At 40.7% G+C, this 26,734-nt stretch overlaps 1 protein-coding gene across 6 annotated transcripts in view; it reads right to left on the bottom strand.

The window, feature by feature from the left end:
• The window catches only part of PSD3 (pleckstrin and Sec7 domain containing 3), a 554,389-nt gene that overhangs the window by 379,166 nt on the left and 148,489 nt on the right, over positions 1–26,734 (bottom strand). For all 6 annotated transcript variants that reach the window (XM_045398994.3, XM_005562705.5, XM_065518951.2 and 3 more), the window contains exon 2: positions 20,416–20,524. In XM_045398994.3, the coding sequence (XP_045254929.2) occupies positions 20,416–20,524 (109 nt within the window). The remainder of the gene's footprint in view (positions 1–20,415; positions 20,525–26,734) is intronic.

The following is a 26,734-nucleotide window of genomic DNA, read 5'->3' on the forward strand; positions in this document are numbered from 1 at the left end:
AAATGCTGAACATCACTAATCATCATCCAGAAAGAGTAAATGAAAACCACAATAAAGGTATCACCTCGAACCTGTTAGAATGGCTAATATCAAAAAGATAAAGTACCAGATGCTGGAGCCATGTGGGAAGAAGGGGAACTCTGTACACTGTTGGTGGAAAAGTATGGAAGTTCCTTTAAAAAAGTAAAAATAGGGCCGGGCATGGTGGCTCCCACCTGTAATCCCAGCACTCTGGGAGGCCGAGGCAGGAGGAATCACCTGATGTTGGGAGTTAGAGACCAGCCCAACCAACATGGAGAAACCCTGTCTCTACTAAAAATACAAAATTAGCCGGGCATGGGTGGCACATGCCTGTATTTGCAGCTACTTGGGAGGCTAAGGCAGGAGAATCGCTTGAACCCAGGAGGCAGAGGTTGCAGTGAGCCGAAATCGTGCCATTGTACTCCAGCCTGGGCAAGAAGAGCGAAACTCCGACTCAAAAACCAAACAAAAAACAAGTAGAAATAGAACTACCATATGATCCAGCAACTCCATTTCTTTGTATTTAGCCAAAGGAAATGAAGTCAGTATATCAAAGAGATATCTGCATTCCCATAGTCTTTGCAGCTTTATTCACAAGAGCCAAGATATGAAATCAACCTCAGTGTCTATGGATTGATGAATGGATAAAAAAAGTGACATACATATATACACAACAGAATACTATACAGTCTTAAAAATAAAGAAGAAAATCCCATCATTTGTGACAAAACAGATGAACCTGGAGGACATTACGCTAAGTGAAATAAGTCAGGCACAGAATGACAAATATTGCATGATCTTATTTATATGCAGAATCTTAAAATGTTGAGCTCATAGTAGCAAAGAGTATAATGGCAGTTACCCAGGCTACAGCAGGGAGCGGGATGAGGAGATGTTGGTCAAATGGAACAAAATTTCAGTAAGACGGGATGAATAAATTCTAGAGATCTGTCAGACAGCACAGTGCCTATAATTAATAATGCATTACACACTTGAAAATTGCTAAAGGGGTAGATCTTAAATGTTCTCACCACAAAAAAAAAAGTATGTAAGGTAAAGAATATGTTAGTTAGTTTAATTTAATCATATCACAGTGAATACATGTAGGAAGATATAACATTTTATGACATAAATCTATATAATTTTTATTTGTCAATTATATCTTAATAAATAAAATTTTTAAAAAAAAGAAAAGAAGGGAGATAATTCTTTAACATTTCTTTTTAAATAAAAAAATAAATCTCTTCCCTCTAGCCCAGACCTGAATACCCATCGGCCCACATCTGAATGTGCCATCGGAATCTCCAACGCAACATGTCCCAAAATGTCAGCATTCTTCCACCTCATCCCCAAATCCACTCCTCCCTCAAAGCACTACATGTTGAAAGGCACTTCCGTCCACCCAGCTGCCCATAGCAGAAACCACCCTCAATGTCTTCACCTTCCTTTCTTCCCGTATCTAATCAGTTCCCAATATCAGCTATCCCTGCAGTATGTCTCGTCTTCCAAATCTCCACTGCCTCAGTTCAGGTCTTCCTTATGTGTCCCTTGCATTCCTGCACTACTTTCAGGCAGAGATGGAGATGGTTTACCCCACTATCCATTTGTCCTCTTCCCTTACTGATAGAACTCCTCCATTTTTAGTGGGGCACACGGCCGCTGAATAAATATTATATTTTCAGCCTTTCTCTTACAGCTAAAAGTGATCATGGCACGACATAGGGGCAATGAGCTCTAACTAGATGTCTTCCGTGACAATTTCTCCAACATAAAAGCAAGTCCTCACTTAACATTGCAGATTAGTTCTTGGAAACCAAGACTTTAAGCAAAACGACCTACAGCAAGTCCTCAAATAACACTGTTTTGTTATATTGATAACATAATCGGTTTTGTTACACATCCTATAAGTTTCGCTTGAAGTTGTAGTTTCCAAGAACCTATCAAGGATGTTAAGGACTTACTGTATCCTTATATTACAGCTAGTGCATGCCCCTTTGCTCTTGTGATTCCCACCCCCAACCCCGCCCCCTGCATTCCTGCTCTCAGGAACTTGGAGCTCATGCAACCACACCAGAAGATGAGAAAATCTCCAAGGATAGCAGACCAACTAGCCCAAAGCAGCCAGGACCTGGGACACTGTGGAACCAACATACAAGCTCTGATTCATCTATCTGGATTCCTTCCATGGTGGAGAACGTTTATTTTGTCTAAGCCACGGTTGTGTGGGTGTGGGCGGGCGGGCGTATGTGTGTGTATGTATTCATGCATCCTAACAAGGTTCACTGCCTCCAATCTCACCTCTCCAAAACCACAATCTATCTCTACATTGCTTCCAGGCTGATTTCCTAAACCCTAAATGTGGAGAATCAATCCATGATTTTTTTAAAAAAATTAATAAAATACACACTCACAGCATGCTTTAGCATGGCATGTAAGACCATTCATAACCTAGTCCCTGCCCACCTGAAATCTTCTCGTTCATTGCTCCCTCTTGACACCAGCTGCTCTGACCAAGCCATCGTCTGCACAACACCACAGCTTTATATGTGCTTCTGCCACCGTCAAAATATCTTGCTTCCCAGCACCCATTCTAAATTATCTTCAAAAACTCTGCTCAGATGTCACCTCTTCCAAGAAGCCTTCTCTCCATCCTGACTGGGGTACAAATTCACAGCCTGCCAAAGCCTCTGTTCTTACCTCTACTGTAGCAGGCATCATCCTGTGTTAAATCATGTTATGACTTGCCTGTTTCTCCAACCAGACTTCACAGTCAGGCTGTAGGCTTCATCTCTCTGTCTCTGGCCCAGCAACTATAGGTATTCACTGAACGCATGTTGAAAAAGTAAGTACTTCCGGGAATGTAGTGAAGGAAGTTTTTGGCACCTGGTACCTGACATATTAATAAACGAAAACCTAGGCCTCTTGATTCTTTGCCCAGGCCTGTTTCCAGTACATCAGCATTTCCCCAACTGTGTTCCAATAACATCCATTCAGAAAATGTGAATAATGTGTGGGTTTCCAGCCATGCAACACAGCTTTCAGTTCCACTAACCTGTCAAACTCCCACCACCCTCAAAGCCTCCGACCTCACCCTTTTGGTCTTCTACCCGGAGGGAGGGCACTCTGCCTGCGTGGTGCCCCTTTCCCTGGTTCCCACCATTCAGCCATCATTCATGCCAGTTCAGACCCGGTGAAGACCATCTGATCTTGCAATATTTTTAATAATCCTCTAGTTTGGCTAACGATTGCCCTGAAACTCACCAGGCTCTACAATTTCCTTCATTCTCCTTTCGACACATTAAGGTTTTGCCTCTTGGATTTTTTTAGCACTAGTCCCTGTCTTCACGATTTTCAAAGAATATCTAGAGTGGATATATAATTTACCTGCAAATATGTTCAGCTTCTTAGGATATTATCCCTCAGAGTTTAAATTCATACAAAAGGAGCCAGGTGATCTCTTCCTGGGCTTCAGTTTCTTCTAGCAGTGTTCGTTCTACCCCTTCAAACGAGGTGACTGTGCTCCTTGATAGAGAAACGCCAGCCACGAAGGAGTTTCGTATCTCTGCTTTATCTCAGAAATCTGTTGGCATTACCTCACACACCCTTAGCCAGGAGCCCAACCTTTCCTAGCTCTCTTTCTTTTCCAGACACCACACAGTTATTGCCCTTGACCCGTGAGAACAGGATTGCTCAAGGTGCCATCCAAGAGCTACCTGAATCGGAATCATCTGAGGAGCTCATTCAATACAAGATTTCTGAGTCAAACAGAATCAGAATCACTGGAGTGCAGTTCAAAAATCTGAATTTTTAACAAGCATGGAAAGCATCCAAGGTGGCAATAGATCCTTTGCTTGCCAGGCGGGGCAGGGCAGGACTGGGGCAGCCAGGATCCCCAGAAACTGTCACCCGCAGCCCAAGACCACTGCTTTCCTTCGCTTCCCTGCGCAACACAAAGACTGTAATTTTCTATACGCCCCTTGAAGTAAAAAAGTTTCATGGAGTTTCTAGAATTTCCTAGAGAACTACTAAATTAGTGTTTCTAGGGCAGGTTCACAATGATCCTTTCCAAAACTTCTACAGGACAATCTAATATGCCCTAATGCTTAAACACCATCGCTTTAAAACAGCAATTCTCAACTCTTTAAGGGCAAAAATACCTTTTCATAACATTTTGCAATGCCTCCTTTATTATCCTAAAGTGAAGTTCATAAACAATATAACTGCCTAAATATAAAATTCAAAATAATCCATATAAAGTCCTAAATAACACAAAGGGGAAACAAAATTAAAATGATTTTCATTACATAAATGCTCAGATTAGTCAGACACCTGCTGTACCTAAAGGAGAATCATGCTGAAAGCAAGGTCCGAGTATAGACAGATACAGGGGCACTGAAATGGTCACTCAGGAGCATGAGCACTGCTTTCTTGGATGTGACACTTTGAAAATAGTAAACAACTTTTAGTAAATTTGCAAAGAAGACAAAGTATAATCTTCTCTTGATTTACATGGTACTTACAGTCCGAGAAAACTCACTGATATTTAAAACCACGTAAAAAACATTGTACTGACATATTCTAATGCCAGATAATTAGAAACATATTTTTATCCTACATGAATGTCCAACAGGACATTCGAGGCCATGCAGAATGTAGAATAGTTCTTCCTGCTGTGGTACTATCCCAGGGACTAACAGTTGTCTAGCATCCCTAGTCACCACCTATTAAAGGCTAGTAGCCACCCACCCCTCCATCCCCAATCACTGTGATAATTAAAAATATATCCAACCATTCAACCTCTCCAAACAATATGAACAGAGGTACCTGTGTCAGGCTATATTATTATTTTCCCTTGTGACACTATCATACATTATAGTGACTCTAGAATCTCTGCGTGATTCCACCTATACTTACAATATTTTCAAAAGCAAATATTTGCATAAATTCTACCATAACAGAAATTGCTGGTGAAATTCTACATGAATGGAATGAGAATTTCACAGATATGAGAAACCTTCTTCAGAAATTCTCGAAAAAACAAACGCAAACTACATTTTTTTAAACAATCAAATCGCATTTTCCTGTTGACATATTTCAATTTCAGAGCTATCTTCTCACTATTAATATTCAATTGGCAGTGGTTCCTAAGCAGTTCAGCTCTGCATGTCAGTAAAATATATCAAACTACAGTTTAAATGTATTAAATGATTCCAAAATGCATCCTTTTAGTGTTAAAATGGTTATAAACAGCTCAAGTAAATTATCTTTGAAAACACAATGGTTCTCAAGCCTGTAGGTGCGTCATAACTATCACCAGGGGAGATGCTTAAAATTTCGAGATGCTTGGGCCATCTCTTGCCCACAGATTCTAACTGCACAGGCGTGGGTTAGGTAGAGCCTAAGAACCTTTATTATTTTTTAAAAGGTCTACAGGTGATCCTCATGCTGGCAGAGGCAGATCTGGTTTTGTGGGTCCTGAAACCTATACAACTGGGCAGGGAGTGGCGGGGAGTCTCTTTAAGAAAAAGGACAAAAAAATGGCAGGTCTCTTGGAGCCTTGGGAAAGCTTCCTGCACTGGCTTCATAGTAAATCCCTCTCTGGATGCTACTTGCGGTTGCAAAGTGTGACAGAATGAAACTCACAAGGGAACACATGGGCAAAAGTATAAAGTCATACACTATGTGTGCAGAGGCCATAAGACCAATGTCCATGGGCTTCAGGAGAGAATATAAATGAGTAAGGCAGGCAAGGTATGAGACAACACAGGAGGGAGAGGTGACCGAGTACCTGTGCTCTGAATGCACCAGCTATGTTGTGTCAATGCTAATGCACACTCAGTGTTGCGTTTCTCAAATTCAAGAGAAGCTTCAAGTCTGGATTTTTACATGAAATCTCCCAGTTCTTAAAAGTTAGCTCAATTTTTTAATAAAACATTGGCTAAACCAAATAAATCATGAGTTAAAAATGCCAGTATGTCACTTCTGCTTTATAGAAGAGAAAAGATACTTCCTACCTAAAAATAAAACTGAAGAGTAGATGGTTTATTCAAGGATCCATGAAGGGAGACTGCTGAAAACATAGTTTGTGAGGCAGTTCATACATCTGACAATGAAAAAATGGTTTGTTCAGGGATTCTGCCACATCTCAAGGACCTAAGTTTACTCTAACACATCCTAACTGCACCCAAAGAGTTCTATAAGTCAATAAAAGACAAGCTCTCCAATATAAAACTCATGAACAGGAAAATCTTTCAAAATGAATCATAAATGCCTAACAAGCATGTGAAAAAAAGTCTGACCTCAATTACATCCGGTGCAGCAAGTCTGCGGAGATTAAAGTTCTTAGTTCTAATTGTGACGTTCTGAGAATACAGGAATAAACTAAACGAAAGCGCTTTTCCTATTCTCCCACTCAACCTACACAGAAGTCCTAAATAACGTTTGTGACCAAACGTTTTCCCCACAAACTGAGCAAACAATCAGTTCTGCAGGAGACACCACCTGGGTGTCCTGGAATTCAATTCAACTGCAACACTATCTAACTGGAGATAGTATGAGATCCCACAGGTTGGGGGCTCAGTCCCCAAGACTGCCCCTTCCCTTCAGATGCCCATCTATAGCCGCAGGTTGTTTCGTGTGTGCTTCTGACTGGCTATAAATCAGGGTTCTCACAACCTTGGGTTCGATTAATCTGCTAAATCAGCTCACAGAACACAGGGAAAAACTTTTGTTTACCAGCTTATGATAAAGGCTATTACAAAGGATACAAATAAAGGGAGGTATGGAGCAAGGCACGTGGGAAGGGGCAGAGAGTTCCATGCCCTCTCTGGACACCCCACCCTCCCAGAACCTCCATCTGCAAACCCTGTCCTTTTGGGTTTTTATGGAGGCCTCATTAGTGGGCATGATTTACTCAATCACTGGCTACTGGTGATCCCCTTAACCTTCACCCCTGTCCCCTCCCTGGAGGTTAGGGGATGGAACTGAAAGTTCAAACCCTCTAATCCAGGGGTGTCCAATCTTTTGGCTTCCCTGAACCACACTGGAGGAATTGTCTTAGGCCACAGATAAAATACACTAACAACAGCTGATGAGCTTTTAAAAAAAAAAAAAAACTCATAATGTTTAAGAAAGTTTACAAATTTGTGCTGTGCCACATTCAAAGCCATCCTGTGCTGCACGTGGCCCATGGGCTGTGGGCTGCATAAGCTTGCTCTAAGTTTGGACAAGGTAGCCCCGTTCTAAAGCCACCTAAGGGTTGCCAGGCATCAGTTAATTCATTCGCACACAAAAAGACATGCCACTTTGAAAATCCTAGAAATTTTAACAGGAAACTCAGAGGGAAGACCAAATATAGTCATGTGCCACATAATGACATGTGGCTCACCAGTGACCACATATAGGACGGTGAGCCATAAGATTATAATGCCATATTTCTACTGTACCTTTTCTATGTTTAGATACACAAAGACCACTGTGTTACAACTGTCCACAGCATTCAATACAGCAAATGCTGTGTAGGTTCGTAGCCTAGAAAACAACAGGCTAAGCCATATGGCCTAGGTGTGCAGTAGGTATACTATCTAGGTTTGCATAAGTACGTTCTATGATGTTTGCACAAAGATGAAATCACTTCACGACACATTTCTCAGAATGTGTCCCTTTCTTTAAGTGACACATGGCTGTATATATTTCACAGTGTTAGGTGTGATGTCCACTGCTGTTCCAAAGCTGATCTGATCCTACTCTCAAAAAAGTCAAATCCTTCAGCTTTTTGACAGCTACTTTATATGTATGTGTGTGTGTGTGTGTGTGTGTGTGTGTGTATTAAACACCAATCTAAAAAAAAAATTGATCTTGTAGACAAAAATAAAATGTTGCACTGAAAAGACAGTAGAAATAAGCTTTTCAATATGCTCTCCTGGTTGATTTCTGCAACACTTCTTAGTTATTTTAGTATATAAAACACCAACCAACTCCAATAAAGTAGTTAAGGCTACCAGTATACAGCCCATTCTACAGATACGTGGGCCAGTGTGGAATAAGATGGAACCTCTGACTTATTATACCAAAACCCCTAGCCAAAGAGAAAGTTATAGTCACTTCCTGGCCCACTTCGTCAAGCCAAAACAGACCACTGAAAACTACTGCCTCTCAAGCAGAGACTGTGGCATAGCTAAAATAATGGAGAACATATGGTCAATTTAACAAGGGCCAAGGAACAGTGAGCAAGTCTAACACATACTTGTTATTAGACTGTAAAATCATTTTTCTGCTTTCCATAATGGGTGGGAAGGAGGCTGGGGAGTGGAAAGGAAGGAGCAAAAGAAATAAAAATTGCCAAACAAAGAAGATTTACTAAAGGACTAGCCACAAAATTATAAACCAACTTCCATCCGTGGTGAAAACAAGAAAATAACTCAACAGAAAACCTTAGAATTAGTGGATTTGTCATTTCTTCCTTTGTTTATTTGTGGTTTTCTATCCCAGCCCACATTTTTCCTAAAGAAATGACTCGTAGGTTTCCTGGGTCCTGCAGCCAGATGCAAAGATCTGAATAGGCACGAGTAGCGGCTGAGCTACCATGTTAATTTTTTCATGTCTTGCTCTCCAGGAATTCTGCGTGTACGGTGAGGTGTCTACCCGAAGCAGACGCTCAACATTCACCCAACACATTCTATCTGTTATTCAGAATTATTCAGCTTCTTCTTCGCACTAAAAACAAAAAATAACTAACTCAAAATGGACCACAGACATAAAGGTAAGAGTTACAACTATAAAACATAGAAGAAAATACAGGAGTAAATCTTCTTCACTTAAGTTAGGCAATGGTTTCTTAGACATGGCATGGAAAGTACAAGCAACAAAATAAGAGAGAGATAACTGGACTTCACCAAAATTAAAACCTTTTGTACTATAAATGATGACTATTAAGAACGTGAAAACATAACGAATACAATAGAAGACAGTATCTGCAGTCATATAATTAAAAGCAGTTTGCATACAGATTATAGAAAGAGCTCTTTTAACTCAATCATAAACAGACAAATAAGCCAATTAAAAAACACAGCTGGGCGCTGTGGCCAGGAGTTTGATACCTGCCGGGGCAGCACAGCCAAACCCCATCTCTACAAAACATTTAAAAATACAAAAGTTGGCCAGGCATGGTGGTGCACACCTGTGGTCTCAGCTACTCAAGAAGCTGAGGTGGGAGGATCACTTGGGCCCAGGAGTTCAAGGCTGTGGTGAGCTATGCTATGATTGTGCTACCACACTTCTGGGCAACTGTCTCTAAAAGTGTGTGTGTGTGTGTGTGTGTGTGTGTGTGTGTGTATATATATATATGTGTGTGTGTGTGTGTGTGTGTGTGTATATACATATATGTAAAAAAAAGTAGAGAATTTGTGTGTGTGTGTCTGTGTGTATATATATATACACACACACACACAAATTCTCTAGTTTTTTTTGAAAAATGTTAAAAAATGGGCAAAGAATCTGATACACATTTCTCTAAAGATATACAGGTTGAGCATCCCTAACCGAAAATCTAAAAATCCAAAATGCTCCCAAACCTGAAACGTTTGAGTGCCAATGTAACACAAGTGGATGATGACATTAATTAACACTGCAAAAAGGTGCCCATAGACAACACAATGAAAATGTGTGATGGGTTTATTCAAGGACTACAGCAGGGTACATTCATAACAGAACAAGAAATCACACCAGTTTATAAAATTCGAGAGAGAAGTCGAAGTCAAAAACCACTGTTAACGAGGAAGGTGACTGGAGAACACATTTAAAAAGCCATCAAGCAGAATGCCTCCTCATCCTTAGAGGACTCACTTTCAGGTCCCTCAACTGCGACTGGTGTTTCTTCTCAACTCAAAAAACAAAACCACGTACAGCGAATTCTTATCTTTTTTACTTTTCTTTCTTTTCTATAACCTCATTTTAGAATTGATAGAGTGAGTTTTTAATCAAAACACAGCACGGCAGACGAGGACGGAAAGCCTACCGTTGTTCGCTCCTGCCGTTGTCTAGGTATTCTAGTGATGCTACTGTACTGCTTAATTACCTTGAACACATTTATTTTTTCACCGTATTAAGGGTATATTCTATTTTTTTACAGTTAAATATGTATGTGTGAATCAGTATTAGAAAATGATGGCTTCTCAGAAGTATATAAATTCAGAGGCAGGAATGAGGGTGATGCCACATAACCATAGATTGTCCACATGGGTGGCTGAGATAGTGACCTTTGCATTCTGATGACTCAGCATACATGAACTTTGTTTCATGCATAAAATTATTTATAATTATAATTACAAACATAATTATAAACACAAACATAATTATAAACATATAATTATAAAACATAAATGAATTTCATGTTTACACTTGGGTCTCATCCTCAAGATATCTCATTATGTATATGAAAATATTCCAAAATTCAACAAAATCCAAAAAAAATCCCAAATCTGAACTCCTTCTGGTCCTAACATGATGGGATACTTAACCTGTACGATAAGCCATAAGCACAGGAAAAGATGCTCCATGTCATTAGTCATTACAAAAATGCAACGCAAAACCACAATGAGATACTACTTCATATCTCCTAGGATACTTATAATTTAAAAAGACAGAGAATAACAAGTATTGGCAAGAGTGTGGAAAAACACACAGACAAGCAATTTTTCCTCTGCCCTCACACCACAAGGAGTAGGCGATTGTCTCCACACACGAAGCAAGCAATCAGTCCTGCAGAGGATACCAGCCAGGTGTTCTCCAGTGCAATTCAGTTCCAACACTATCTACCCGGATACGGCATCAGGTCCTACAGGCTGAGGGCCTGGTCCCTCCACCCCACCCCTAACCCCATGCCCTAACCCCACCTCACCCCTGCCACTTTAGATCCCAGTTTAAAGCCCCAGGTTGTTTTATTTGTGCTTCTGACAGGCTCTAGATCAAGTATTCCACAACCCCTTCCTTGGGCTCAGTTTGCTACAGTGCCTCACAGAACTCAGGGAAACATTTACTTACATTTACTGGTTTATTATAAAGGGTATGACAAAGGATGCTGAAGAAGAGATGCACAGGGTATGTATGGGAAAAGGGGCACGTAACTTCCAAGCCCTCCCCAGGCGCCGCCCTCCAGAAACCTCCATGTGTTCAGCTATCCGAAAGCTCTCGAACTCTGTCCTTTCGTTTTTGTTTTTGTTTCTATTTTTTGTTTTGTTTTTTTCTAAGATGGAGTGTCACTCTGTTGCCCAGGCTGGGGTGGATTGGCGTGACCTTGGCTCACTGCAACCTCTACCTCCAGGGTTCAAGCAGTTCTCCTGCCTCAGCCTCCCAAGTAGCTGGGATGACAGGTTCACGCCACCACTCCTGGCTAATTTTTGTATTCTTAGTAGAGACGGGGTTTCACCACGTTGGCCAGGTTGGTCTCGAGCTCCTGCCTCGTGATCCGCCCTCCTCAGCCTCCCAAGGTACTGGGATTACAGGCAAGAACCACCATGGCCACCCCTTTTGGGTTTTTATGGAGGCTTCATCACACAGGAATGAATGAATAAATCATTGGCCAACTTAACCTTCAGCTCTTCTCTCCTGCCAGGATGCTGCTCACTGCTGCTGTGTAGCCACTGACCCAGGGGCTCTGGGCTGCTTACTTTCCCTGAACACACTTAGGAGAAAGTCCCAACCCTCCAATCCCGCTGTGTCCTTCTGGTGCCCAGCCCCGTCCTGAAGCTACCTAGGGGCTGACAGCCATCAGTCAACATATGAGCACACAAGAAAACATCATTGCGGACATTCTAAGGATTTTAGGAGGTGTACGCCAGGAAATGGGGACAAAAACCAAATACATATTTCACAATATTGCATCCTCATATACTACTGGTGGGAATGTAAAATTGTACAACTGTTGTGGAAAACAATTTAGAAGTTCCTCAAAAGGTTGAATGTAGAATCACCATTTGACTTGGCAAATCTACTTCTAGCTATATACCCAAGAGAAATGAAAACATACATCCACTCAAAAACTTGTACAGCAGTTCTCCTAACAGCATTACTCACACAAGCCAAAAAGGAAAAGCAACCCTTAAATGATATGGTTTGCCTGTCCTCACCCAAATCTCACCTGGAATTGTAATAATCCCCACATGTCAAGGGTGGGGCCAGGTGGAGATAATGGAATCATGTGAGCAGTTTCCCCCACACTGTTCTCATGATAGCAAAGAAGTCTCACAAGATCTGATGGTTTCATAAATGGGAATTCCTCTGTACAAGTTCCCTCTTGCCTGGTGCCATGTAAGACGTGCCTTTGCTCTTCCTTCGTCTTCCAGGGCGATTGTGAGGCCTCTCCAGCCACGTGGAACTGTGAGTCCATTAAACCTCTTTCCTTTATAAATTACCCAGTCTCAGGTGTGTCTTTATTAGCAGCGTGAGAACAGACTAATTTACTAAATTTCTCTCAAAAATTTAGTATCCATAAATATGTCAGACAAAATGTGTTCTATCCATATAACTGACTATTATTCCACACAAAAAAAGTAGAGGTAAATATTGATTCTGTTTATATGAAGTGTCCAGAATAAGAAAATCTCTAGAGACAAAAAGCAAATTAGTGGTTGCCTGAAGTGACAGCCAGTGGGTGTCCTCCCTCCCTCCCTTCCTCTCTCTCTCTTTCCTTCCTTCCTTCCTTTTTCTTTCCTTCTCTTTCTCTTTTTCTTTCTTTCCTTCCTTCCTTCCTTCCCTCCTTCTTTCTCTCTCTCTTTCTCTCTCCCTTCCTCTCCTCTGCTTTTCTTTTTTCCTTTCCTTTCCTTCCTTTCCCTTCCTTCCTCTTCCTTTTCCTTGTCCTCTTCCTCTTGCTCAAGACAAGGTCTCAATATGTTGCCCAGACTGGACTTGAACTCCTGAGCTCAAACAATCCTCCCAACTTTAGCCTCCCAAGCAGCTGGGACTACAGGCAGGAGTCACCAGCAAGTCTTTTCTTTTTAAGATGATGAAAATGTTCTAAAGTGGCCTGTGGTAATGGATGATGCACAATTCTATGAATGCACTAAATAGCCATTGAATTTTACACCTTAAATGGATGAATTGTATGGTTTACAAATTATATCTCAACAAAGTTATTTTTTAAAGTATTCAGCCTTCTGGGTCACTATGGCAGACAAGGATACAAATTCGTTTAATCTTCTCCAAGCCCTATGAAAACAGCAACAACCAATTTCAAAAGAAAATAAATTGATAACAGTGCTGAGAAAAAAAAAAAGAGTATAACCATAGACAAAATAACCATAGACAGAAGTCACAACCCCAAACAAGCCCAGAGCCCACACTTATCCTAACAGTAGAGCCACAGAGAAGCTAGAACCCCAGAGTTGGCAGGTCTGCAGACCTGGAATGGGAAGCAGAACATATGTCACCATGATTAACTATAAAATTACCTGCAGAACAGCTTCCCATCCTAGCCCCTCCCACCCTGTTCCCCTACTCAGAGGCTTGCCTGCAGCAAGGCACTCAGCATGGGTCTAATCCCACCTGCACTTGTGCCAGTCCATACACCCCACCTCATAGAAACCCATTCCAGCCCTCTTCTATATGAAGGGAAGAGGCCTGCTAAGAACACATACTCCACACAGCCGGAGAAACTCTACCTGTCCATATTTAGGAACTCAAACTTTCATTCATGCATATGAGCAAACTCCAACATTTGAGGACTAACAGTGGCTTTCAAAAGAAGTTCCAAGATTTAATGAAACAGAACCGACCCTGGATGAAGCAGAAATCCAGGAAATAGAAGGTAATCACAGGGAGAAAAAAAAAATCTAATTTTTTATTTAGAGAGATTCAAAATAATGCATCCATAAAAAAGCAGACTGCAATAAAACTGAGTGACCAGAGAATGGGAAATAACTCTTGAAATCATAAATAAAACTATAAAAATGTTGTTAGAAAGAATGGAAGATCATGCTTTAAAATAGGAAAGAAAAATGAAAAGACATAGAAGATTGATCTAATCCAGGAGAACCAACATCCATCTAATAGGAACTGCAGAAGTAAAAATCATTCTTAAAAAGTAGAGAGGACACATATTTTCAGAGCTAAGGAAAGACATGACTGAAAGGGTTCCACATGCACCATATAGCAAGAACACAAGACTCACACTTCCAGAAATGTGAGTGGGGAGGGATCAAGAGAGCCCTGAAAGCTGTCCATAGAGAAAGAGCCAATTACCCACAGGTGAGATCTCAAAGGTCTTTACATTTAAAAGAAGAGACTCCTGTGCATACTACGATTAAAGGCCAATTAAGCCAATAAATTAAAGCAAAAGAAGGGATTAAAGGATTTAAATATTTTGAAACGCACCATGCAAATTCTACCACTTGTAATTCATTTCCTCATTTCGTTACCTAATTTTTTTTATAAGAAGCATAAACTTAGATTCCAAATCTGCTTGATTTCCCAAACAGTGAAACCTGAGACGGGCCGTAAACTTTCACGTACAAGTCTTTGCATGCACATACGCTTTCATTTCTCTTGGGTAAATATCAAGAAATGGAATGGCCTAGTGGTACAAAAGGTGTATCTTTAACTTCTTAACTGTTTCTACTGCTTTTTTTTTTTTTTTTTTCCAAAACGGAGTCTCACTCTGTCACAGGCTGGAGTGCAGTGGTGCGATCTCAGCTCACCGCAACCTCTGCCTCCCAGGTTCAAGCGATTCTCCTGCCTCAGCCTCCTGAGTACCTGGGATGACAGGCATGTGCAACCACACCTAGCTAATTTTTGTATTTTTAGTAGAGACGGTGTTTCACCATGTTGGCCAGGATGGTCTCCATCTCTTGATCTCGTGATCTGCCCGCCTTGGTCTCCCAAAGTGCTGGGATTACAGGCATGAGCCACCGCACTCGGCCTTCAGCTGTTTTTAAACAATTGGACTGTTTACATTCCCACCACCAGTGTGTAAGAGTTCAGCAGCTCCACTTTCTTACCAATCACAATATGGCCGGTCTTTTTAATTTTAGCCATTCTAGTAGATTTTATTAGTATCTCATTGTGGTTTTCATTTCCATTTCCCTAATGACTAACAATGTTGAGCACCTTTACATGTGCTTACCTGCCATCCATATCTGTTACAATTTTTTGCCCATTTTTTTTTTCCCGTTAGGGGGTTTGCCTTCTTCTCACTGAGATATAAGAGCTCTCTATGTATTCTAGATACAAGTCTTTGTTGGATCTCCAACACAAAACGTCCATGGTCAAACTGCTGAGAAACCCTGATCTAGTTAGTTTTGCTGAAAAGAACCCTATTACATGGCAAGGAGTCATGTATCTACACATGATTCACTTTACCTTTAAAAATAAAACAGGCAATTTTTAAAAAACTGACATGAGATACTTCTTAAAATCATATGCTACAGAATCCATTTACATCTAAGTCCAGCAAGTACCTTACCTATTCATACTTCTGACCATAAATCACCATAAAGAGAAAATTTGCTTAGACAATATGATTTAGAATGAGTTCCAGCTAAAAGAAAACTAACATTTTAATAAAATTTTGGTATGTCTTTCAGAGGCTTCCAAGCAGCTAAGCTCTCACTACACAATCACTCTAGAACCTTAAAAGTATAACACATTTCCTATGGCTTCCCTACTAGCCCTACCCAACTCTTTTCTTTTAGTGATGGGCTCCGAACAGTTCAGGTGATGGCAGCAGGGAGGCAATGTGAAAACAGTTCTCCTCCTTCCTCCGCTAGTCATCAGGTACCTTCCCCAACAGAAAAGTCCCCGAAGGCCTCCCTCAGAGCCTGTGTATTCTGATCCTGGTTGCCATTCTAACACAGCACATTTATAGCATATTTCAGGAGAGTGGGGTGAGGTGACTTTTACATCTTTCCAACCTGAGAGTTGGTTTTCCCACAGGAACAGATGACGTCACATTTCAAACAGGATGCAGAACCGAGGAACCTGGATCATGGTCTCAAACCTACCAACAAGTTTGGGGCTAATTAATTCATTCTCGAATCCTCAGTTTCCTCATCTATAAAATGCAAAAGAACTTCTACTATTTCTTCCAACATAAGGATTCTGCTACTTCAATATATAAACTAGTTTCCTAACAGCTAAACACTGACTGGGTACTATGTGCCAAACCTTGAGCTGTGTATTCACAATCTCATTCAATTTCCACTACAACTCTATGAAGAAGTTACTACCATTATCCCTATTTTTCAGATGAAGAAACTGAGGAGGCTCAGCGACCTATCCACAGGCCCCTGTCATAGGCTGGGACCCAGGCTCCGCTGCTGCTGCCACAGGCACCCTGCATTCAGTAAAGTGGGAGGAACAGGATACAGCTTTATTCCAGCCACAGACAGCTGTGAGGAGTAATTACAGTCAGAGAGTTCCAAAAACCCACACAAACTCTAAAAAGCAAGTTTAGGACCATTTATGAAGTTCTACAACTCTCCAAACAACTGAGTAAACCATGAAGGTGCCTATCTTCCCTCATTACATCAAATAACTTCCAATTACTGGCATGCTGTACCTAATAAGAGGACTGCACTGAAGCCGAGACTTCTCATAGGCCATCAGAGAGACTCGATTCTTAACCGGATTCTAAAGCATCTCAGCTGTGTGCCTTTAGGCATGTTCTTTAATACCTCTGAAGCTCATTTTCCTCACCTACTTATTTTTAAAAGTCTGTAAAGTCTTCACCTTGCCTAAGGAGGCACTACATGATATGGCCCTTTTCTAAATGGTAATCTTTCTGAATTTATCTCTTAATGATGATGTCTGCAGACTAACCGGGCTACTCTTCCCCAGTTCCTCAAACAATTTCTGTTTCCTGCTTATGCCATTTCTTCCATTTGAAATGCTCTTCCTGCAAAATTCTACTATTCAGAATTATAGTCATCCTTCAAGACTAAGTTCAACTTGCACCTCCTCTATAGAGTCATCACCAGACGAACTGAAAGTGATCATTCTTTCTTGCTGTCATTTGGAGACATATTGTTTCTCCTTAGCTAAAGAATAAGAAACTTATGAGTAAGAAGCACATCTTCTACGTCTCTGCACCTTCAATGTGCCAAACACAAGTAACCTGTGCATAGGTGCTCATTAAATGTATTTGTTCAATAATGTATGCATCCTTTCACACCTACAGAATAACATCACACCAGCAGTAACTACCACCGACCATTTTTACCAAGGCAAATAAGAAACAAAAGGTTTAAAGTGTCATTTTGATTTGCCTTGGCTATGATATATCTGAGGTGCTGATACAGGGAAAACTACTCAAAACCCATGAGTAAGGAAGAACCAAACTCACTCACCAATAAGTCAGAGAACTATGTAGACATTTGGTATTATCTCTATACAGTTAAGTAAAAATCCGTTTTATTATAGTCCAAAAAAAAAAAGCTTAATTAGCAAAAAAATCACAATGTCACATTCGAAGTTAAGTCTTTGCCAGGGAGTTTTATTTTATTTTTTAAATTTTTTGTTTACTTTTTGAGACAGAGTCTCACTCAGTCATCCAGGCTCAAGTGCAGTGGCATGATCTCGGCTCACTGCAACTTCTGCCTCCTGGGCTCAAACAATTCTTGTGCCTCAGTCTCCCGAGTAGCTAGAATTACAGGCACATGTCACCATGCCCAGCTAATTTTTGTATTTTTAGTAGAGACAGGCTTTCACCATGTTGGCCAGGCTGGTCTCAAACTCCTGACCTCAGGTGATCCACCTGTCTCGGCCTCCCAAAGTGCTGGGATTAGAGGTGTGAGCAATCATGCCAGGCCAATGCCAGAGGTTTTTTTTTGTTTTTTTTTTTTTGTTTTTTTTGAGACAGAGTCTCGCTTAGTCGCCCAGGCTGGAGTGCAGTGGCGCGATCTCGGCTCACTGCAAGCTCCGCCTCCCGGGTTCACGCCATTCTCCTGCCTCAGCCTCCCGAGTAGCTGGGACTACAGGCGCCCGCCGCCTCGCCCGGCTAATTTTTTGCATTTTTAGTAGAGACGGGGTTTCACAGTGTTAGCCAGGATGGTCTCGATCTCCTGACCTTGTGATCCGCCCGTCTCGGCCTCCCAAAGTGCTGGGATTACAGGCGTGAGCCACCGCGCCCGGCCCAATGCCAGAGTTTTTAAAAGCCTTGGGATAACTATAATCAGTACCCCCATCAGGGAACGAGTAAACAGATGATTAGGTACCTCAAACTTCAAGCCCAGAATAGTTAGGTATTTATGATACATGACAAACAGCATAAATGGCTACAATACATGTTAAGTATAAGAGATATACTATGAAACACATTCTCCTCTAAATTAGGACACTGTGATAAAAGCCAAATGATTTTTTAAAATAATTTAGCTATTTTTTTTACTGTATCTAAGAGTTCCCAATGATTAAGATATCTAATAAATATTCACTTTTTAAGCTAAAAGAAGTTATTATATGGCTGTGTATCCACTGCCTTCTTGGTATCCTCAAATACTGTGGAGTTATTAAATAATCCCATCTAACATGTGAGTCAAAAATGTGTAGTTCATAGTTGGCTTTCTTCAACTGAGCAACAGCTGTAGTAAGTCAGATTCTTGGTCTTCCCAAAACAAAAATCAGTGTCAGATAATGATAGAGCTGAAAAATGTAAGGATTGTACTTATAATATCAGCCTCAGAGGTCAGGGATATGATGATGATGGTGATGGTTATCACAACAATTAATAGCAGCAAACACTTTTATAGCACTTATTACATACCAAGCATAACTCTAAGATCTTTTTTTTTTTTTTTTTTTTTTGAGATGGAGTCTCACTCTGTTGCCCAGGCTGAAGTGCAGTGGCGTGATCTCGGCTCACTGCAAGCTCCGCCTCCCGGGTTCACACCATTCTCCTGCCTCAGCCTCCCGAGTAGCTGGGACCACAGGTGCCCGCCACCATGCCCGGCTAATTTTTTGTATTTTTAGTAGAGACGGGACATGACTCTAAGATCTTTATAAATGTAAACTTAATTCATCCTCAAAAGAATTCTAAGACATATGTCACTATAATTGCATTTTACAGATGAGAAAACTGAGCCACAAATAAGTTGGATAACTTTGCAAGGTCACACAGTTTGTAAGATACAAGGCCAGGATTCAAATTCAAGAAGTCTAGATCCAGAACTCAGAGAATATTAACCACATGCAATGGCCTTTTCCAATCTAACTCTCAAGATATGCTAATATCCCCTTTATCATCAGTTTTCCATAGATAAAGTTCAATGTTTTGAAATTCTATACAAAGCTATTTGCATTTTTATCTTGTACCTCCTTCTAGGAAAATGCCTTCAAAAAAGTATTGCCTTAACAGGATGAGCTCTGCGGTGAGACAAACCTGCATTAAACTCCTGGCTCTGCTGTGTGAGTGATTGTGATTGGGAGGAGATTACTTCAATCCCTCATCTGGAAAATGGGGATAACAGTACCAACTTTTATATACGGTTATTGTGATGATTAGCATAGTGCCTTACCACACGGTAAGTAATGTAGTAGGTTAACTAATATTGTTACTAGTAATAGTTCTATTTGTTCTAAATTTACCTGTTTCAAATCGAAGAATGTTGTTTCTAGTTCCAGAATACTAAGTTTGCTGACTAGATTAGGCCAATATTAAAAAGTATTAAAAATAAGCAAGAGCTACAACAACCTCCAAAGTAAAGATTGCGGTGTCTGAAAATCATTGTGGAAATGTTTCCTAATAATATATTTTGTTAGTGAAAAACAAGCACCAAGGGCTGGGCACAGTGGCTTACATCTGTAAACTCAGTGCTTTGTGGGGCTGAGGCAGGAGGACGGCTTGAGGCCAGGAGTTTGAGACCAGCCTGGGCAGCATAGCCAGACCTTGTATCTTAAAAAAAAAAAAAAAAGTGTATTTTTTAATTAGTCGGATGTGGTGGCATGTGCCTGTAGTCCCAGCTACTTGGGAGGTTGAGGCAGAAGGATCATTTGAGCCTGGAGGTTGAGGGTGCAGTAAGCTAGGATGATGCCACTGCATGCCAGCCTGGATGACAGAGCACGACTTTGTCTCAAAAAAAAAACCACCAAAAACACATTAGTCAATATATACAACAATGGTAACTATGGAAAACTCTTATGAAAATTGGTTAATTCTTGGAATTTCAAATATCAGAAGCTGAGAGTTCTTCAAACCAAGAACGTGACTTGAAATTACCAAGAATAGGCCACAAGAATTACATGAAATATTTGTGGATTCTACATCCTGGGAAGATTGTTTTGATGAATAATTAGAGCAAGCAGGTTTCACAGAGGTAAGAAGAAAGTAATGCAGGTGGAGAAAAATCACTGTGAAATCACAGCTCTTCTTACCTTTTACCTGGGAGAGGGATATCAGGAAATACTTACTAGTATCTGGAGTTTTCCCTTCAGCTCTGCCAAATAAAAATTCGTATTTGGCCTTAGCAACACTCTGGGAATGTGCAGATGCATTGTTCACCCAAACAAATGTCTCTGCCTGCAAAATTAGAACAAAACAAAGACACATTTAAAATACATCATAAAAAAATACATCATAAAACGAATTATCCAACATGGGATTGGTAAAGTAATTATGGCATATGTACTTGATGCTATCTAACCATTCAAAATGAAACATGAAAAATACAACATGAAAAGAATCAGAATACAAACTATCACTGCATTATTACAACTATATAAAAATGTACACATATAAACATCTATAGGGAAGTCAGCGGAAAATAAAAAGGATGGCTTGAATGGGAGGCTGAATTATGGTCGGTTTTTAAAAAATTAATGTTACTTTTCTGCAAGTAGAAAACTATATTTTGGCTGGGCGTGGTAGCTCACATCTGTAATCTCAGCACTTTGAGAGGTCAAAGTGGGTGGATCACTACGTCAGGATTTCGAGACCAGCCTGACCAACATGGTGAAACCCCATCTCTACTAAAAATACAAAACTTAGTCGGGCCTGGTGGTTCCTGTAATATCAGCTACTCAGGAGGATGAGGCAAGAGAATCGCTTGAACCAGGGAGGCAGAGGCTGTAGTGAGCCGAGATCGCGCCACTGCACTCCAGCCTGGCTGACAGAGCAAGAATCCATCTTGAAAAAAAAAAAAAAAAAAAAAAAAAAAAAAAAAAGAAAGAAAACTGTATTTTGTTTTTAAACACATCATTTTCCAAGTGATTATCATTACCCACAGTCCATAACAAGAATATTTCTTTGTGTGGCTTCTGTTAAAGTACACCAACAACAAAAAAAAACAGTCTTTCCCCAAAAGAGATCCCATTTTTACATAATCAGGAACACCATTCAGCCAAACAGGGCATGGAACAGAACTGCCAGGCATCCCATTTATACCGATTGTCCTACATTTCAACATCTGTCCCAGGGTCCTGTGTAATTCCTAAAGTCCCTTATTTGAAACAAGAACTACAAAGGTGATGGTGAAAATGGTACATTCTCTGAACTCCTAAGACCTCCTTCCTCACTGTTTCAGGCAATTCTCAAAACCCAGGAGTGCCTCTATTCTCCGGCTGAAGACTAATTAAAAATAAGTAGCATGGAAAAAAAATTCAAGACACAAAGAAATTTGACTTAGCCCAGTCAGGCGGACCTTCTTTTGCCTCTTTACTCTGAACCTGAACATTAACCAGGATACAGATTATCACCCATACTGGTTTCTACCCACTGGTTTCTACCCACTGGGTTATGAGACATCGTCTTTTCTCATGTCTGATCAGTGACTGACCATTCACTTTGGGGGAGAGAAGCGTGAAGGGTTTTTATCAGCAACCAAGTAACTATTTCAAAGAGGGAAACGTCAGTATTTCTATTCTATGCTTTGGAGCAGAAATGACTGACAATAGTAGGAGGACCCTACCACAACTCCACCACCCCACTGGAGACAGGTTCAGGGGGCAGACTCCACTTTGTTCTTCAACACCAATAGCAAAGAGCTAGTGTGCACAACATTCAGATAGCAATTTCTTAAAAGAGCTCCACTACCACTTAATGTTCATAATGCGTCAAACGTATCAGTCTGAAAAGGTGCATACTCCTCTTGGTGTTACGTGTTTGATAATCACAGGTTGTTAATTATCCTTTTCCCCAATAGAGAGGAAATATTAATTTTGTGATATGTTTGGGGAGCTTCAGGCAACTAAAAGAGGAACCTAGCCAAGGGGCTGCCACCTAAGGTGCCCTAATTTAGGCAGGTGGTTAGGGAAAGCTCTCTGAGAAACTAACAGGTGCAGAGATGAGAAATATGACAGGCTGGGGAAGGTCAGCAACATATTGGCGGGAAGGCCATACGCATGGCATTAAGGAATGGAAGGACAGATGAGGTTACTCAGATAACTCAGAGAAGGCCAATGTGGCCACAGAAGAGAGGATGAGCGGGCAAGTTTAAAGACTTGCAGGATGAAGAGTGTAGGTCAAGGAAAAGATGAAGCAGTTTGATGGGTTTGATGGGAAGCCATTGAAGGGTTTTATGGGATACAGTCATTCATTTGCATTTTAAAAGATTATTCATTTACACTTTCAAAAGATCATATGGGTGTTATATGGAAAATGAATTGGAGTGAGACAAGAAGCAGCAGAGATACCAGCTAGAAATCCAAATGAGAACAGGGAAGCTTGGAGGAAGTAGGCAAAATTTAAATAAATTTTGGATGAATTTTGGATGAATTAAATTTTGGATGAATTACAATATATTTTGTAGGAAGAATTACACAGCTTTCTGATAAACTGGATTTAAAGAATGAGGGAAAGGGGCCGGGCACAGTGGCTTATGCCTTTAATCTTAGCACTCTGGGAGGCCGAAGTGGGTGGATCACTTGAGGTCAGGACTTCAAGACTAGCCTGGCCAACATGGCGAAACCCCATCTCTACTAAAAAATACAAAAATTGGCCAGGCGTGGTGCCATGCACCTGTGATCCCAGCTACTCAGGAGGCTAAGGCAGGAGCATCACTTGAACCTGGGAGATGGAGGTTGCAGTGAGCCAAGATGGCGCCACTGCACTCCAGCCTGGGCGACAAGAGCGAAACTCCGTCTCAGAAAAGGGGGAAAAAAAAACAAAGAGGCAAAGGGAGAGATTAAGGATAACTATAATAGATACTAACCACTTATTCCATGCCAGGCACTGTTCTAACGTAATATATGGAATATCTCATTTAATGCTCAGAACAATTCTATGAGGTGGGGGCTACTGTCATCCCCATCTCATAGGTGGGAAAAAGGAGGCAATGAGAGGCTAAACAATTTTTCCAAAGATACATGAATCCCAGATTCACATCCAAGCAGTCCAAATCTAGAACGCTTGGCGCTGGGGATGACTCCCAGGGATCTGGCTTGAACAACCAGGGGCATGTACTGAGAATGGGAAGACTACAGAAGAAACAGTACCAATAGCCTGCATTTGGGCTTCCAAGTGATCCCCCAAGGACTCGCTAAAACATCAGAAAAGAATGTTTTAATAAAGGAATCCATTACCAGGGTGCTAGAAAACAAGAAAAGATCTATAAAGCAAAAGTTTCAAGAAATTCCAAGAAGATAAATTTTTGATTAGAATCTCAACTTTAAGGCCAAGAACTATTTTCTAAAGCAAGGTTCCCCTTGAGCAAGGATTCTTAACCTCAGGTCCATGGGGAAGGAAGTGCCCATCAAGAGAATTCTGGAAGTATGAAGCTGGGGAGGGGGTGATTTACATCTTTACTTGCATTTACCTTGAGATGAAATTTAGCATGTTTCAAATACAAATGTAAGCAACAAACCAGAGTATTGGTAGCAATAACTATAACTTGTCATCAGTAGAAATCAATCATTTTCATATCATGTAAGAGTTACTGCAGATATCTTGAAATATTTATACTCATCCCTAATTTGACATGATCATTGTTACCAGACTCACCATTAAATCTTGTTATCAATAAAGAAACTTGGCATTTTTGTTTTTTTAGAGATGGGATCTAGATATATTGCCCCAACTGGACTCAAACTCTTGGCCTCAAGCAATCCTACTGCCTAAGCCTCCTGAGAAGCTGGGATACATATATTATCATACCACAAGTGTAATACTTTGGTAGCCAATCAAATTGGTTTCTTTTGCAATTCTATCTATATTATTGTATGCATTTGAAATGCATTATTCTGACAAAAGATCTAGAATTTTATCAGACTATCAAGAGGGGCCTGCTCAAGACTATTGTTTCTCAAACTGTAGCTCATGACCCATTAGTGGCTTGTAAAATCACTTTAGCGGATCATGACCATATTTTCATATAGATAAGTTTATACACAGATATCTATTTAATAGAATAAAAGTAAAAATACCAGAGCAGAAAACACATTGTAAGATAAGCATTGTTTCATGGAATGTCTAAGTCACACATGCATGTGAGTGTGTGTACTGAGTCATGATTAAAAGTGTATTTCTCAAGGTTGTGCATGACCTAAACTGTTTGAAACACATTACCCTAGAGTGGTTCTCAAAATTTATCACGAATTAGCATCACCTACAGCACCAATTAAAACACGTACTGCTGGGGTCCATCCCAGAGTTTCTGATTCTGTAGGTCTGAGGTGGGGCCTGAGAATCTGCATTTTCTAACAATTTTTCAGGTGATGCTGATGTTGCTGGTCCAGGAACCATCTTTTTTGTGAACCACTGCTCTAGACCAATGGTTTTCATACTTCGTTGTATATATGAATCACCTGGAATCTTGTTAAAACATAAACCGAGCAGGTTAAGGTGGGGCCTGGGACTCTGCATTCCTAAAAGTTCCCAGGTGACCCTGAGCCACAGACCAGCTTTGAGGAGCAAGGCTTGAAGGCGCTAAGGCTTCAGAGTGAAGCAGTGTTCAAAGCACACTCAGACTACCACAAAAGCAAAACTTTGTTTTAAAAGGGCTGCTCTACCTAGAAGTAAAATTCACTAAAGAGCTCTGCTTAATAAAGTGCTCCATTAACATACTCCACCTTGCTAAACAACATAAAATTCATTCTGCTTGCATTTGTGTGGAGGCTAAAGTAACTCTGTCTTGGAAGCTAATATGCCATGTTGACTTCTGATTAACCCCAGTTCTGGGAATGCCTCTGAGATTTCCAATTTATCTACTGCTCCTTGCGTAATAGCACATACTTATAGTAAATCCTGCCCTTAGATCAAATTCCTACCTATTCCCTCTGAAGCTTGTGTGCCCCTTTCCTATGGGATATAATCCCTGCGTCTGGGGCATAAGGGCATGGAGATCTACCCTTCTTGTAGTTGCCCAAAACCACACGTCTGTCTGTCCGTTCCCCAATAAAATCACCCTATAACAACAGCCTGGACCTGTCTGCCTTCTGCGTTGGTTTCTCAGCTCCACCTGCGCTGGTGGGTTACTCTTACCAAACAATTAGTTATTCTTGAAGCTGTGAGCCCCTACCGATACATCCTCTTCCCATGGCAACTCTTATAAGTCTTTACTGATCTCTCCAATAATTTATGCAGGTCTTTGTTAAAACAATCAGATTAATGAAAGACCCACATAATTCAGACTATTATTTCCTTTGGCATTACTAACTGAATAAAATATATTCTTTTGTTTCATCACAGTTGTTTTTAGGAACATAAATCTCCTTAAGAAGCATGGCATACGAAACATTAGCAGATGGACTGATGGTCAGGTGATTGAACTTAAATCTCGGCTCTCATAGTATCACTCAGTCTCACACAAATGCTTCCTGTTTGAGCTTCGGCTTCCCAATTGATAAAGAGTTACTCAAATTTATCTCTCGGGTCTCTCTGAATTATGAAGCACAATGATTCTTCCCACTTCTGAACCAGCTTCACAGACACTTCACTACAGAGCAGTAACATCTTTTCCTTGTGATAAAATTACAATGGCATAATCCCCAAAACAGACCCCCTATTTAAAGGTGCAAGCCCACCATTAAATGGATGAGACAAACGAAATCTCAACCTTACATTTGGTATGGCTTTTCACATTTACAAAGAATTACACTCACATTATCCAACTGGCAACATGTTACCGATTATAATTACCAATTTTAGACACAAGATAAGCACTACTGATACAGAATAACTTTCTTTTTTTTTTTTTTTTTTTTTTGAGATGGAGTCTCACTCTGTCACCCAGGCGGGAGTGCAATGGTGCAATCTTGGCTCACTGCAACCTCTGCCTCCTGGGTTCAAGAGTTTCTCCTGTCTCAGCCTCCAGAGTAGCTGGGATTACAGGCATGCTTCACCAGGCCCAGCTAATTTTTGTATTTTTGGTACAGACACTACCGATGTAGAATGACTTTTTTTTTTTTTTTTTCCCAGACAGAGTCTCGCTCTGTCACCCAGGCTGGAGTGCAGTGGTGCAATCTTGGCTCACTGCAACCTCCGCCTCCTGGGTTCAAGTGATTCTCCTGCCTCAGCCTCCAGAGTTGCTGGGATTACAGGCATGCACCACCACGCCTGGCTAATTTTTGTATTTTTAGTAGAGACAGGGTTTCACCATGTTGGCCAAGTTGGTCTCGAACTTCTGACCTCAGGTGATCCGCCCACCTCTGCCTCCCAAAGTGCTGGGATTACAAAACGCGTGAGCCGTCACGCCCAGCCTAGAATGATTCTTTTAATTAATTGTTTAGCTGTAAAAAAAAAAAAAAAAAAAAATCAAAAAGACAAAGCAGAAAGCTACAGGCAAATTCTAGAAGT

Source organism: Macaca fascicularis, chromosome 8 (assembly GCF_037993035.2).
Source record: "Macaca fascicularis isolate 582-1 chromosome 8, T2T-MFA8v1.1".
Taxonomy (NCBI): domain Eukaryota; kingdom Metazoa; phylum Chordata; class Mammalia; order Primates; family Cercopithecidae; genus Macaca; species Macaca fascicularis.